Below are 17,065 nucleotides of genomic sequence, written 5' to 3'. Positions count from 1 at the left end.
GATGTGTTGGGGGTGAGATTATGTGAGGTAATGTGGTGGGGGGGGGCGGGATTATGTGTGGTAATGTGGTGGGGGGGGGCGGGATTATGTGTGGTAATGTGTTGGGGGGGCGGGATTGTGTGGTAATGTGGTGGGGGCAGGATTGTGTGGTAATGTGGTGGGGGCGGGATTATGTGTGGTAATGTGCTGGGGGGGGCGGGATTATCTGTAGTAATGTGTTGGGGGGGCGGGATTGTGTGGTAATGTGGTGGGGGGCGGGATTGTGTGGTAATGTGGTGGGGGGCGGGATTATGTGTGGTAATGTGGTGGGGGGCGGGATTATGTGTGGTAATGTGGTGGGGGGGCGGGATTATGTGTGGTAATGTGGTGGGGGGGCGGGATTATGTGTGGTAATGTGGTGGGGGAGCGGGATTATGTGTGGTAATGTGGTGGGGGGCGGGATTGTGTGGTGATGCGGTGGGGGCGGAGCTACTGTGCAGGGGCGGGATTAGCGAGTAATCACGATGCTATATATATATATATATATATATATATATATATATATATATATATATATATATATATATATATATATATATATATATATATATATATATATATATATATATATTATATACATACACACACACACACACACGTGTGTAGCATTGTCTGAGCTGCTACTGGTCCAGAATGTTCTTAAATGGGGCTATTTCCACTTCTTAAAGGAAATCTGTCACCAGGTACCGTATTTGTCACCGAATCTGCGGACAGCATAATTTAGAGACTGAGATCCTGTTTCTAGCCATATGTCACTTACTGGACTACTTGCTGTAGTTTTGATAAAAATCGCTGCTGGTGATAATGTCATGATAATAATGATCACTAGAGGAGTAGTAAACCTGCAGCCAGGTAGTCCTCCATATTCACCCCATGTATCCCTTTCCGTATACACTGTACATGGGCAGAAAGCTGCCAGTGATGTGGCCAGGGTTATACAGAGATCTGCATTCAGAGAACCGCTAGATCTGCAGCACAAAGTAGTGATATTATCAAAATTACAGCAAGCAGCCCAGTAAGGGACACATCTCTGGAATCGGGGTTATTGCCACTACACCACGCTCCTCTCTGATGGGGTTGTAAAAACCTGATGACAGATTCCCTTTAGATTGCAAAGTACAGTGGCTGGTCTCGTAGGCAAGGTGGTTAGGTCTTCATCTGACCAGCATCAGTGCCCCGGTACTACTCCAATGCAGGTGACATTGCTGCCTCTGTGTGCAACATTCATTCTGATTTCTTGGAAAATTGAATCAAATTTCATTACAGGCAGAAGACCATATTTTTCTGACACAATGCTATATAGGTGGGCTGCATGCAGTTCTGGGGCCGCAGCTTGTCCATACCTACTCTATCAGGAACAAAAACATACACAGGGAAAGCCTGGTGCGATTCCTTCATATCCAGGATTAATACGATTTAATAAGCAGCTTATTGTAATTTTAGAAAATGATGTTTCCTTTGCAATCAGGCTTAATACCAGATGACAAGCGGCTGCAGTTAGTGTGGTGGCATAATCCATATGCCTATAGGTAAATGCTATCTCTCAGCTGTTCCAGCCCAGTTCAGCCAGGATTGTCTAATTCTGCCGCAGTTAAGGCCCCGTCTCACATAGCGAGATCGCTAGCGAGATCGCTGCTGAGTCACAAGTTTTGTGACGCAACAGCGACCTCCATAGCGATCTCGCTATGTGTGACACGTACCAGCGATCAGGCCCCTGCTGCGAGATCGCTGGTCGTGTCGGAATGGCCTGGACCTTTTTTTGGTCGTTGAGGCCCCGCTGACATTGCTGAATCGGTGTGTGTGACACCGATCCAGCGATGTCTTCACTGGTAACCAGGGTAAACATCGGGTTACTAAGCGCAGGGCCGCGCTTAGTAACCCGATGTTTACCCTGGTTACCAGCGTAAATGTAAAAAAAAACAAACAGTACATACTCGCCTTCTGATGTCCGTCAGGTCCCTTGCCGTCTGCTTCCTGCTCTCACTGACTGCCGGCCGTACAGTGAGAGCACAGCACAGCAGTGACGTCACCGCTGCGCTCTGCTCTCAGTGTACGGCGGCTCAGTCAGAGCAGGAAGCAGACGGCAAGGGACCTGGACACCGAAAGGCGAGTATGTACTGTTTGTTTTTTTTGGTAACCAGGGTAAACATCGGGTTACTAAGCGCGGCCCTGCGCTTAGTAACCCGATGTTTACCCTGGTTACCCGGGTGCTGCAGGGGGACTTCGGCATCGTTGAAGACAGTTTCAACGATGCCGAAGTCGTTCCCCTGATCGTTGGTCGCTGGGGAGAGCTGTCTGTGTGACAGCTCCCCAGCGACCACACAGCGACTTACCAACGATCACGGCCAGGTCGTATCGCTGGTCGTGATCGTTGGTAAATCGCTATGTGAGACGGGGCCTTTAGTGTCTCACATTTTGCCATCAGATACTTGGAGTGTGAAGAACACACTGCTTCCAGCTAAAAGATGTGATTAAAAAACCTTCTGAAATTCTTCCATGTTATCTAATTGGAAATGTATGAAAAAGAAGGTGACACAGGCAATTCACAACTCTTCGGTAATACTGTACAACCTAGATATTACATAAAAACGTGCTCATCCACAGAGAGCCGGGAGACGTCCTCCCTAATGCTGCACCGCCTAGCTGAAGTGATTGGCTGGTCAAACACTGGAGTTCGCCTTTACGAGGGGCCGCACGGTGGACACCCATAGAGCTTACCAGGATAACCCTCTATGGGCACTTCTTAAGGACCTGGTCATACATGCATATTTATGCCAACTGCTCACGCCTGCAGGTGACGGGATGAAGTCTGTTTTGGCCATTTCAATGCAAGCTTATATACAATAGAAGTTACCAAACAAAAACTGTAGGTAGCCAACTCCATTACATCCACTGGGTTCACTAACTTTCCCTCACAAATTCAGCTGAATACATATTGCAGATTCATTTCTGTATGGATCAGAAACTCAGTTGAGCGCAAAAAATAAAGAAATTATGCCGCAAAGTACCGTATATGTTATTTCTTATTTTTACATCCATGTATGCCACGGTACAATGGAGTTTGTAGTATAAGTCAAGGAATAATTCCACATAGAGTGATGTGAACAGACCCCAACATCCACAAGAATGCCAAAATCCATGGGTTCCCACCGGACTATTGCCCAGAGCATCACATGGCCTCTGTCTGCTTGCCTTTTTCACAATGCATCCTGGTGCCATCTCTTTCCCACGTAAGCCACACACCCAGGTGTTCACATAGTTACATAGGGTGAAAAAATACCTAGGTCCATCAAGTTCAACCTTACTGTATTCTTATACAAGTACTTACATAAATGCGATTTAATAATTTGCTCAAAGATTTTTCCTGGTATAGAAGTAAGGCTCACTGGCCTGTAATTTCCTGGTTCCATAGTCTTTCCTTTTTTGAAGATGGGGACAACATTTGCCCTTCTCCAATCCTCTGGGATTTCGCCTGTTCTCCAGGATTTTTCAAAGATTCTGGCTAGTGGTTCTGCATCTTCCTCTTCTAACTCTTTCAGGACTCTAGGATGGTATTCATCAGGACCAGACCAGGAAATTTTAAGTTCAGTTCAATTAGCTAATTGTTCCTTCACCATCTGTCTGTTATAGATAGTGTGTATTTTATTCCTTTGATGGCACAGTGAAGATGAGTTGATGGATGGTACAATTGCTTTCTTAGAGAACAAAGATGCAAAACAGTAATTTAGAATTTCAGCCTTCTCAACATCATTTTTGACCTCTTCACCCTTTTCATCCTGTAAAATCCTATAGCTTATTTGATTCTTTTGTTTTTGGTCTCCCTTGCAAGCCTTACTTCATTACTGGCTTTAGATCTTCTTATGCTTGCCCTGCAGACAGCATTATATTCTTCTTTAGATATGCTCCCCTCTTTCAATTTGATATACGTTTCTTTTTTTCCTTTTTATCAAGTGTTGAAGTTCGGTGTTCATCCATTCTGGTCTCTTTAAATTATTCCAATTCTTCCTTTTTTGGGGGTTTTACTCACTATGCAGTGAGAATTTCCTTTAGCAATATCTCCCATCCTTCTTGAATTTGTGTCCTTTATAACATCCAAGCATTGGACCTTTCCTACCCTCTTTCTGAGTCCATTAAAATCTGCCTTTCTAAAGTCCAACCGTAAAGTCTGAGTCCTTGCAGGTCTTCCTCCTCTTGTAATCCAAAATTCGAGGATAGCATAATTGCTGCCTCCTAAATTCCCTGCTACCTTTACTTGCTCAACTTTGCTCCCCATGGGCATCAAGGAATCCTAGATGCCCATGACCTTGTCACTGGTTCACTGACTGTCTTTCCTTGGAGTCACTTTTGGTAGGTACTACTGACTGCATACTGGAAACATCACACAAGACCTATTGTATTGGAGAGGACATCATAATTTGGTCTTTGTCGTAGTTGTGCAGTGCTTTATGCTTCCTAATTTTTCCTGCTTGTAACTAGAAACTAGCAAATTGCTTTGTGCAACCCCGATCCTAGTCAGGGATGTCTGGTCGCAGACAGCAGCTGTGAAAATTTCCTGGGCTTCCAGGTTCACTGGTGTGGCGTTTGACTCCTTGGCCTGGCGTGACGTTATCTGTGCTGCGCAAAGGTGACGTCTCGACAGTCGGGCCAATCATAAGACAACCCTGCGATCCCGGAGGGTAAGGAAATTCAAACCTGTTCACGACCAGAGAGCACTAGTCTGGACCGTGGACGCAGAGTGAGTTTGATCACCTCTACTAATAACGCATTCACCACAAGAAGTGACTTTTCTTGCTGTAATATATCCTACCCACTGACAAGTGCCATTGTAATGAGATATTCACAGTCATTTGCTTCACCTTTCAAAGGTTTTATGTTCGTGGCTGATCAATGTATGTGTTGTACAACAGGTAAAATCGCCACTGACCTGTACTAAAGATGAAGTTCTTCCCTTCTTCAGATCTGCCACAGTCTGACGACCAGACCGCCCTTTGTTGCTGGAATTACACTTGTAACAGCTCCACTGAACCTGACCTCCTGCTTCCACTTCGCAGTCCTTTCCCAAAAGACATACAGAGTGGTACAAATGTCCACAGCTACGGGGAAAGAAAAAAACACTTTCTTGAATGAAACCCTTTTGTTGTGCTTAATAGTTATTGTAAAAAGACAGAATATAAAACATTTACAATAATTATGTAAAATGCCCACACATGCTCATAAAATGCAAGTTATTCAAATCTGTGAAGAAAAAGAAAATTCAGTAAAGGGTATTAAACGCCAAGGAATACAATAAATGAACACATTGAGCAAAGAGCTATAAAATCTATGAGCCGAAAACCACCAAGATTTTTCCAGAATTGTGGTTTCTGATGGATATAACATGAGAAAAATCATAATGACATGTCTCAAAGCAACTGACAAAGAGGCATCTAGAAATCATCAGCTGCAGGCTAACAGCTCGCAACTAGGGTTATAGCTGCAAACTGGGGAATAAATACTGTTCCTGATGAGGCACTACACAATGCTGAGCTGTAGGGTGGGCAAAAACCCTAAACAGACCTCTAAGGGTCAATCCAACCAACCTTACAGCATCATACGGGTCTATGGTGCAGTAAATTCGGGCTCAGTAAAGTAACAGAAGATGTAAGTGTTACGGCCTCATGTGAACTGAAGCAGTGGTTATGCACGCCATTCATTCTATATGGGACTGTCGGAAATCGCAGAGTGCTGTAATCAGGGTCTCTGACAAAGAAAATTGTTGGCGTGGCTGCTCTTTTCAAATAGTAAGTGCTCCCCTTCTAGAGAGGTGTTGGGTCCTATCACTTAACCCTAAAGATCTAGTAATTGTCATAATGCATAAAGATGATAACTTCTTACGAGAATGTCCCTTTAACCATGGGTACAATATACCCGGATGAATGAAAAAACAATTTTTAAAGAAAAATAAAAAACTTGTTTTTTCTTTTAAATGTTTTTTTTTAACGACAAGTTTGGCCACAACAGTAGAGACTCATGTGGGACACCCGTACATTGCACAGAAATGTTTTCTGCACTCTGCTGTGTAACTTACTGACCAAAGAAATCCGCACTATAAGTGTGGCAGGAGCTCTGCAGTTTGGGTGGGACGGGAGCCATGGATTTATGATCTGTTTTGCAGACATCTCAGAAAAGAAAGGCTTGCTTTTCTGTTCCTTTATTTGAAGATATTACCTCTGAAAGGATATGTTGCAGATTTTTCTGCTCTGCTTCTTGAATAGGTGCCCAATTAGGGGAGGGAATAACACTAAAAAAATGTATACACGACTATATCAAGTGAATAAATAAGTATTTTAAAGTAACTTGGCCATAAAAAAAAAAATACACGTGAAATCTATAATTTTAAGATTGAATGTGATATAAAAGGAGCAGTATATACATTAACAGATATTTAATATTAAGTAATAATGCCAGGAGGGAAGAAACACAACATACCAACTGCAGCGGCTATGTGGATAAGTGCTACAGGTTGGGGAAACGAGAGCTGCCATTGCCATGCCGAAACGGCACCTTTTTACATGGACATCACCGAATGGACAGCATCACAGACAGATTAAGGACATCATCTGCCAGCAAAAATGGAAGGGATTCATTTTCTCTGTAAAAAAACTACCAGGTGCAGACTGTGGGTCTGATCACCAACTCCTCGAATCCAAAGTTAGGCTAGGTTCACATCGCGTTAGTGCCGTCCGTTTAACGGATCCGTTACTAAGCGGCACTAACGCAATGTAAGGGATCCATTAACGCATCTAATACCATCCATTATGGTAACGCATCCTAACGCATGTCAAAATCGGCATGCACTAGCGATGATGCGTTACTTTGTGACGCACCCTCGAACGCGGTCTACCACGTTTTCGGGTATGTTAGGTCTAACACACAGCGAACGGAAGTGTTCGCTGTTCATAGACCTCTATTACTAATGCATGCCAACGCAATGCTATAATGCATTAGCGCATGCGTTAGCGCATTCGTAGGAAAAAGGGAATTTGGGCATCAGTGGTAGCGCATCCTTTTAACGGATACCTTAAACGGACGGCACGAACGCGATGTGAACCTAGCCTTAGAGTCAGACTATGCAGGATTAAGAACGTAGCCATGCAGAGGAGAATAACAGGCTCAGTTTGCTTAGACAAGAAAAAGGGGTTCACACGAATTGTGGGTTAAGACCAAAGGAACCATCACTAAAACTGCCCAAGAGCATGTGTCATACAAGAAGTCAATACATGGTGAGAATCGGTTAACTGCAACCTGCCTCCAGGTCACTACTATGAGGAGAAAGGCTAAAAGCAGGTTGAATGAGGCGAGGTTCCTGAATGCCGGATGCACTAAACTAAAAGAAGCCTATATGAAGGGCTACACCAATTATTTATGATGACGTGTCAAGTGAAGCCTATCTCAGCACGTCAAACCACCATCAAATACCATGATGAAAGCATAAATCAGCGAATGGCAGGATATCAAACAGAGATGGAAAGGATACACAGCAGAGCTATATGCAAGCGCCACCATTAGCCATTATAGCGAGCACAGTAGCCAAGGGAAACCAGAACCATACCTATGGAAAGTGAAGTGGATTGGACATTGAGGAAATAGACAAATAGCAATGGACCGGACATTGATCATATCCCTGCAGCACTACTCAAACCAGTCCCAAAAGTTATATTGACAGCACTATGCCAGAAGATCTGGAGGATTTGAACACCACACGGTAAAAAGGACTGGAAAACTTCAGTTTTCATTCCACTGTTAATAATATGAGACTTCAGGGACTGCACCAACTATGTAGCAATCACCCTGATCCCCCACATGAGCAAGGTGTTTCTAAAGATCATCCAGAAGTGCTTGGAAAAAACATCTGATCGAAAACTTACTAACCCGGGCTTCATTGAATATACCAAGGCTTTTGACTGTATTCTGCAAGAGAAGATTTTGGAAGCACTGAGTGAAGTAGGAGTGCCAACTGATTAGATAATCAGGTCACTCTATAACGATTAAGTAGCTACAGAGTTAACCAGGTGCGGAGACACCAAATGGGTCAAGTTAAAAAAAAAAAAAAAAAAGCACAAGACAGACGCATCCTCTTTCCTGTTCCTCTCCAATTTTTTGCAGAAATAATCATGAGGACGTTGGGACTTAGATTGCTGGTGCCTTTTTTTCACCCAAACACTCAAATCATCTGAGACATGCAGATGGATCCAACCCTGCAGAGTGAGAAGGAACTGAGAAAGCTTATCCCAAAGACTCAAATCATGACTGCCACCAATGCGGAAGTCCACATAAAGATCAACAAAGAATTAGAAGTGATAGACAGCTTTGTGTTTCTTTGGTCCTTCAATGATCACCGTAGTGGTTTGACAGACGAAATCAAGTGTTGATAACAACTGGGATGTGCAGCCATGGTGAGCATAGCCCACATATGGAAGTGCAAGGATGTCTCAATCATAGAGACTGAAAACTACAATTGTGTTTCCATTTGAGACATATGGCTGTGAGATTTGAATATAGTCATGACAGCAGACAGAAAAAATAATTGATGCCTTTGAGCTGGAGAAGACTTCTATGTATCCCATAGCAGCTAGGATCACCAACATAGAAGTTCTTGATCATAAAAACCCCAAATTGTCCCTGGAAGGTAAGATCACAAGATGGAAACACGTATTTTGGACATGTGATGAGGGCAACTGCATTGGAAAAGGAGATGTTACTTGAATACTCAGTGCTAAAAGGAAAATGAAACTGACAGCCCGTTGGCTGGATGCCATCAAGAATTACATGAAAGAATACAAGCAATTGAAATAAATAAAGGAAAATGGTGATAACTGGCCTATATAGTACCTAAGGGTAAGTCATAACTGAATAGATAGAATCAGCATATAAATTATTGGGAGTAAAATATATTTTCATTTTGTACAAATCACATTATTCCCTTCACTAGGAAGAATAAAAGGTCATTGAAAATATTACAAATGGAACATTTCCAACATTACAATGATAGCATAAAATATAATTATACTCTACGATAATGAGACCTTTATAATTTGGAGCCATCTCTTCATACACAAAATAGTGAATATTACAATAAAATGCCAAAATATTTTATTTAATTACATTTCCTGTTAGCTATACACATTTTACTTTATTTATAAGAAGTTGTCATGGCATTTAGCTGTCACTACAAATACAAAATGCCTTTCGGTTACATTTCAGGTAATTTTATACCTGCCACTTAAAAGGCTTTTTCCCTTTAATTGACAGGTATAAGTGAAGGAAGTAGTGCATAGGTCAGATCTCCACTGAATATTAGCTGCTACTAATCCTTTCCAAATGAAATTTGGCCTAGAGGTCTTAATTATCCAAACAGGTATTTATAATCACATAACATTATGGCTCATCAACCTCAGTCAATCCAATGAACGATGGTTTATGAAAAATACCCTTAAATATGTGATGCAGCCCCTTAATTTTGGGAATTGGTGGGAATCCAAGTGCCACGATCACCAAGCGATGGCATACCCATAAGGCTGCGGCTACACATCGACTTTCTCCATGAAAAGTCACATCGTCAATGATTGCTTTGATTTCTCCTACATTGCAGCACAATACAAGTGAATGGTGTGGCATTCAGACACCTAGGGTACCATGACAAGCAAGTCACAAAAAAAAATTCCACCTCATTGGATTTACGGTGATGGGCTTGTTGTGGTCATGATACCCTCAGGTGTCAAAATGTGACATTCACTTGTATTTTAACTTTTCAGAATAAGCTTTCATGTGTGTAAATGAGAAGTAACACCATATGTGCTCATTATTTGGCATGAATCCTTTTTACCAGCTTTTCTCTCTGTATGATCCATCTCTTAATTTACCTTCCACAGGAAACTGCTGGGAGGAGACCAAATGCTGTGACCTCTGCCACACATCACAGAACACAAAGGGATTGCTTCTGTTTATTCATTTTTTTAACAAAGATTAGCTGTAACAGCATGAAGGACAATACAGCGAAGCTGAGCTATCCGGATGTGATTAAGCTATTGGGTGAGGTGAATGACTTGATAGAAAGCTCACCTAAATCTTTTTGTGTCTCCCTCTGCCTGTTTTCTCTCCCTGCTCTTCCCTCTCCGGCCCATTGAGTGTAATGGACAAGACAGACTGCAGGCTCACTGTGGCATCATGTGGCAGCTTGAGAAAGATGGAACTGAATGTTTTTTTTTCAAAGTGGATAAACAAGTTCAGAAGGCACAGGGGAGAGGAAAAAGTGTCTGATAAATGGGGAAAAAAGCTGCTTTCAATGACCGGACACATTATAACATTTCTTACATTTGCCTGCACTACTTTACTTTGACTTATTCAAAGTTTGTTGATAGAACAGTTCCTTTTTAACCCCTTCACGACATAGGACGTACATCTATGTTAAATGTCGTGTCCCTGACTTTGATGTGGGCTCACAAGCTGAGCATGCATCTTTCCCAGCTGATGATTCCCTCCATGAGACTTCAACTTTTATTAGTCGGATCACAAATATAATGCATTGCAATGCATAGGCATTAAACTTGTCAGTGTTACACTGACAAAATGCCTTTTAGACCATGCCTGAATGGCCCCTCTCATCCCCATCCTGGCATGCACGGCCCCCTCAGCTCCATCCTGGTATGCGCGGCCCCCTCATCCCTATCCTGGTAGGAATGGTCCTCCTCATCCCTATCCTGGTATGCATGGCCCCCTCAGCCCCATCCTGGTATGCACGGCCCCATCCTTATTCTGGTATGATTGACCCCCATATCCCTATCCTGGTATGCAGAGACCGCACCTCCGCCCTGGTATGCATGACCCCCATCCTTTATCCTCTTATGCTTGGCCCGCATCCCCATCCTGGTTGCATGGCCCCCTCATCCCTATCCTGGTAGGAATAGACCCCCTCATCCCTATCCTGGTAGGAATGGTCCCCCTCATCCCTATCATGGTATGCAGGGTCCCCATCTCCATCCTGGTATGCAGGGCCACATCCTTATCCTGGTATGCAGGGCCCCCATCTCCATCCTGGTATGCAGGGCCACATCCTTATCCTGGTATGATTGACCCCCATATCCCTATCCTGGTATGCAGAGACCGCACCTCCGCCCTCGTATGCATGGCCCCATCCTTATCCTCTTATGCTTGGCCCCCATCCTGGTTGCATGGCCCCCTCATCCCTATACTGGTATGATTGGCCCCCATCCTGGTATTCATGGCCCCATCTTTATCCTGGTATGATTGATCCGCATCCACATCCTGGTATGCATGGCCCCATCCTTATCCTGGTAAGCTTGGCCCTATCCCCATCCCGGTAAGCATGGCCCCCCAACAGAAAATAGATCAATGGCTGCACTCAACTGTACTAAAGCAAGGGAATGTGCGATACAGGAAATGTGAATAGCATAATGGCTTGTGAAATCTATGAAAAACACATGAGATGCTTAGCACAAGATTGGGCCAAAAAATGTGAGCCCATCCACCAAACGTCAAGGTAATCTCATGCTGTGATTTTAATTACATCCAAACAAAGTTGGTTCCGACCTTCCTATTAAAGCAGGCTTTACCATGTTATTAGCCAGAGGTAAGTGTTCACACTAGGTAGACAGGTCAGGGACCCATCCGATCCATGAGATTACACTGACGAGTCTTAATTTTTTGTGATCTCGGGTTGGGTGTGGGCTTATTTTTTTTGCATGCCAAGCTGACGTTTTTAATGATATCAATTCGGTGCAGATACATACTTTTGATCACCCGTTATTGCATTTTAATGCAATGTCGTGGAGACCAAAAAAAAAAATGTAATTCTGGTGTTTAGAATTTTTTCTCGCTACGCCGTTTAGCAATCAGGTTCATTATTTTTTTAATAGATAGATCGGGCGATTATGAACGCGGCGAAACCAAATATGTGTAGGTTTGATTTTTTTATTGTGTTATTTTGAATGGGGTGAAGGGGGGGTGATTTCAACTTATGTTTTTTTTTCTTTTTTTTTTTTAACTTTTGCCATGCTTCAATAGCCTAGAATAGAAGCCTAGAATAGGAGGCTAGAAGCTGGCATAGCCTGATCAGCTCTGCTACATAGGAGCGATGCTCAGATCGCCCTTATGTAGCTGAATTACAGCACTGATATTAGCGCCGACCACAGGGTGGCGCTCACAGCAATCTGGCATCAACAACCATAGAGGTCTGCAGGAGACCTCTCGTTGTTATACCAACGCACTGATGACCCCTGATCAAGTGACGGGGGTCACCGCTGCGCACATTTCTGTCCGGATGCGCTTGTTAAATGCCGCTGTCAGAGTTTGACAGCGGCATTTAACTAGTTAACAGGTGTGGGCGGATCGCTATTCCACCCGCCCCTATTGCGGGCACATGTCATGCATGGCCCCATCCTTATCCTGGCATGCATGGCCCCATCCTTATCCTGGTATGCATGGCCCCATCCTTATCCTGGTACTTCTCTTTAGCAACGGGCACAGGAGTTAGCCGCAGCCTCCTGTGACCCAATGCTGCTCCCCCACCTCAGCCAGAGCAAGTACATCCGGACTATAAGACGCACCCCCCATTTTCCTCCACATTTTTGGAGGAAGAAAGTGTGTCTTATTGTCCAAAAAATAAGGTACACATTTTTGGGAACGCTGAATTTGTATAAGTCCAATCTATCGAAATCTAAAACAAATCAATCAGATATGTAAACGGCGTACCAAGAAAAGTAATAATAATGTCAGAATTCTGCATTTTTGGCTGCAATATAGTAATAAAATAAAGTAAGAGGCAACAAAACATCGTATCTCTACCCCAAAATGGTATCAGTAAAAACAGCAGCTTACGGCACAAAAAAAAAAAAAAACAGTCCTCACACAACACCATATCACGAAAATTGAAAACATAATTGTCTCGGAAAATGGCAACACAATGAATGTTATTTTGTTTACACAAATTTTCTTTCACCACTTTAATAAAAAAGAAACTACACGTTTGGCATCTGTGTAGTCATACTGACCTGGAGAATAAAATTGTAGAGGCAGTTTTACCATATAGTAACATAGTTATTAAGGTTGAAGGAAGACTAAGTCCATCTAGTTCAACTCATAGCCTAACCTAACATGCCCTAACATGTTTATCCAGAGGAGGGCAAAAAAAAAACCATGTGGCAAAGAGTAAGCTCCACATTGGGGAAAAAAATTCCTTCATGACTCCACATACGGCAATCAGACTAGTTCCCTGGATCAACACAATAACAAGGAATCAGTGTATACATACCTCCCAACTTTTGAAGATGGGAAAGAGGGGCAAATTTTAGGCCACGCCTCTGACCACACCCATTCATAATTAGTCACACCCATATCCACGTCCCAAGCACACCCATTTAGCACTGCTGATCACACTGTTTCATATACAATAGTTATAAACAAAAAAATATGGCCACACAGTGCTCCATACTGTATAATGACCACACATGATGCCCCATACTGTATAATGGCCACACATGACGCTCCATACTGTATAATGAACACACATGACGCTCCATACTGTATAATGACCGCATGCATACTGTATAATGGCCGCACATGATGCTCCATACTGTATAATGACCGCACATGATGCTCCATACTGTATAATGACCGCACATGATGCTCCATACTGTATAATGACCGCACATGATGCTCCATACTGTATAATGACCGCATGCATACTGTATAATGGCCGCACATGATGCTCCATACTGTATAATGAACGCACATGATGCTCCATACTGTATAATGACCGCACATGATGCTCCATATTGTATAATGACCGCACATGATGCTCCATACTGTATACTGGCTGCACATGATGCTCCATACTGTATAATGACTGCACATGATGCTCCATATTGTATAATGACCGCACATGATGCTCCATACTGTATACTGGCTGCACATGATGCTCCATACTGTATAATGACCCCACATGATGCTCCATACTGTATAATGGCCACACATGATGCTCCATATTGTATAATGACCGCACATGATGCTCCATACTGTATAATGGCCGCACATGATGCTCCATACTGTATACTGGCCGCACATGATGCTCCATACTGTATTATGGCCACAGTTCTCCATACTGTATAATGACATACAGGCACGCAGCTCACACACATGCAGCATCACACACACATGCAGCCATCACACACACACACGCAGCCATCACACACACACACGCAGCCATCACACACATGCAGCCATCACACACATGCAGCCATCACACACACGCAGCCATCACACACACACACACGCAGCCATCACACACATGCAGCCATCACACACACACGCACGCAGCCATCACACACACACAGCCATCACACACACGCAGCCATCACACACACGCAGCCATCACACACACGCAGCCATCACACACACGCAGCCATCACACACACACACGCAGCCATCACACACACGCAGCCATCACACACATGCAGCCATCACACACACACGCAGCCATCACACACACCCAACCATCACACACACACCCAGCCATCACACACACACCCAGCCATCACACACACACACCCAGCCATCACACACACACACCCAGCCATCACACACACACACCCAGCCATCACACACACACACCCAGCCATCACACACACACACCCAGCCATCACACACACACACCCAGCCATCACACACACACACCCAGCCATCACACACACACACCCAGCCATCACACACACACACCCAGCCATCACACACACACACCCAGCCATCACACACACCAGATACCTCATACACACATGACACACACACAAATGCAGCATCACACATCTCACACACACACACACATCACACACACACAATCTCCTCTGTGGTGCAGGGGCGGCTGATCTGTCCATGTGCACTGCAGCTCTTCAGTTTCTCCGGCTGCTCACAGCTCTGCACTGTCCCGGCACCTCCCCCGTCTCTCCTTCTCTGCCGGGATAGCAGCTAAGAGCAGGAGACGCCAGAGCTCCGTGCACACACAGGAGGAAGTGAGTCGCTGACCTCTCATCTTGATCGCTGCTGGCTCTCTTCCTCAGCGTGGCAGCGCCGCACACACAGGGGGCGGGATCGGTCGGGAGGAGACCCAGCATGTATAAGAAAAAAAAAACAGCCACAAACCTAAGCTACTCAGGTGCCGCCCCCTGCATTGTCCCTGCCCTAGGCACGGGACATTAGTGTCCCGCCCGGGATCCCGGGGCTGGCTGTCAAAATCAGGACAGTCCCGCGGGATCCGGGACGGTTGGGAGGTATGGTGTATATAACCTGTAACATACTTTTCAAGAAAGGCATCCAGTCCCCTCTTAAATTTAAGTAATGACTCACTCATTACAACATCATACGGCAGAGAGTTCCATAGTCTCACTGCTCTTACAGTAAAGAATCCGCGTCTGTTATTATGCTTAAACCTTCTTTCCTCCAGACGTAGAGGATGCCCCCTTGTCCCTGTCTCAGGTCTATGATTAAAAAGATCATCAGAAAGGTCTTTGTACTGTCCCCTCATATATTTATACATTAACATAAGATCACCCCTTAGCCTTCATTTTTTCCAAACTAAATAGCCCCAAGTGTAATAACCTATCTTGGTATTGCAGACCCCCTAGTCCTCTAATAACCTTGGTCGCTCTTCTCTGCACCCGCTCTAGTTCAGCTATGTCTTTCTTATACACCGGAGACCAGAACTGTGCACAGTATTCTAAGTGTGGTCGAACTAGTGACTTGTATAGAGGTAAAATTATGTTCTCCTCATGAGCATCTATGCCCCTTTTAATGCATCCCATTATTTTATTAGCCTTTGTAGCAGCTGCCTGACACTGGCCACTAAATGTGAGTTTGTCATCCACCCATACACCCAGGTCTTTTTCATTGACTGTTTTGCCCAGAGTTTTAGAATTAAGCACATAGTTATACATCTTATTACTTCTACCCAAGTGCATGACCTTACATTTATCCCCATTAAAGCTCATTTGCCATTTATCAGCCCAAGCTTCTAGTTTACATAAATCATCCTGTAATATAAAATTGTCCTCCCCTGTATTGATTACCCTGCAGAGTTTAGGGTCATCTGCAAATATTGAAATTCCACTCTGTATGCCCCCTACAAGATCATTAATAAATATGTTAAAAAGAAGAGGGCCCAATACTGACCCCTTTGGTACCCCACTACTAACCGCGACCCAGTCCAAGTGTGCTCCATTAATAACCACCCTTTGTTTCCTATCCCTGAGCCAGCTCTTAACCCACTTATGCTACTTTCACACTAGCGTCGGGTCGAGGTTCCCGACGCTAGCGTTGTCTCCGCCGCACAACGGGGGGGCAGCGGATGCATTTTTCCAGCGCATCCGCTGCCCCATTGTGAGGTGCGGGGAAGTGCGGGGAGGTGGGGGCGGAGTTCCGGCCGCGCATGCGCAGTTGGAAAAAGCGGACCGTCGTGAGCAAAAAACGTTACATGTAGTGTTTTTTGGTCCCGACGGTCCACCACAACACGGCGCAACCGTCGCACGACGGTTGCGACGTGTGCCAATCCGTCGCAATACGTCACTTAATGTAAGTCTATGGGGAAAAAACGCATCCTGCAAGCACTTTTGCAGGATGCGTTTTTTCGGCAAAACGACGCATTGTGGCGGATTGCAGTTAACGCTAGTGTGAAAGTAGCCTTACACATTTTCCCCTATCCCCATTATTCTCATTTTATGTATCAACCTTTTGTGTGGCACCGTATCAAAAGCTTTTGAAAAGTCCATATACACTACATCTACTGGGTTCCCTTGGTCCAGTCCGGAACTTACCTCTTCATAGAAGCTGATCAAATTAGTCTGACATGATCGGTCCCTAGTAAACACATGTTGATATTGGGTCATGAGGTTATTCCTCTTCAGATACTCCAGTATAGCATCCCTTAGAATGCCCTCCAGAATTTTACCCACAGTAGAGGTTAAGCTTACTGGCCTATAAT

At 44.2% G+C, this 17,065-nt stretch overlaps 1 protein-coding gene across 2 annotated transcripts in view; it reads right to left on the bottom strand.

Annotated features, from left to right (window-relative positions):
* VPS8 (VPS8 subunit of CORVET complex) overlaps positions 1–17,065 on the bottom strand; it is a 245,713-nt gene that overhangs the window by 12,412 nt on the left and 216,236 nt on the right. For both annotated transcript variants that reach the window (XR_013217732.1, XM_077272120.1), the window contains exon 44: positions 4,964–5,132. Coding sequence is in view for 1 of the 2 variants with exons in the window: in XM_077272120.1 (XP_077128235.1) it covers positions 4,964–5,132 (169 nt within the window). In the remaining variant the exon portion in view is untranslated. The remainder of the gene's footprint in view (positions 1–4,963; positions 5,133–17,065) is intronic.

The sequence above is a fragment of the Ranitomeya variabilis genome, chromosome 7 (assembly GCF_051348905.1).
Source record: "Ranitomeya variabilis isolate aRanVar5 chromosome 7, aRanVar5.hap1, whole genome shotgun sequence".
Classification (NCBI taxonomy): Eukaryota; Metazoa; Chordata; class Amphibia; order Anura; family Dendrobatidae; genus Ranitomeya; species Ranitomeya variabilis.
The sequence above is the reverse complement of the archived record's forward strand: the minus strand, read 5'-3'. Positions and strand labels throughout refer to the sequence as shown.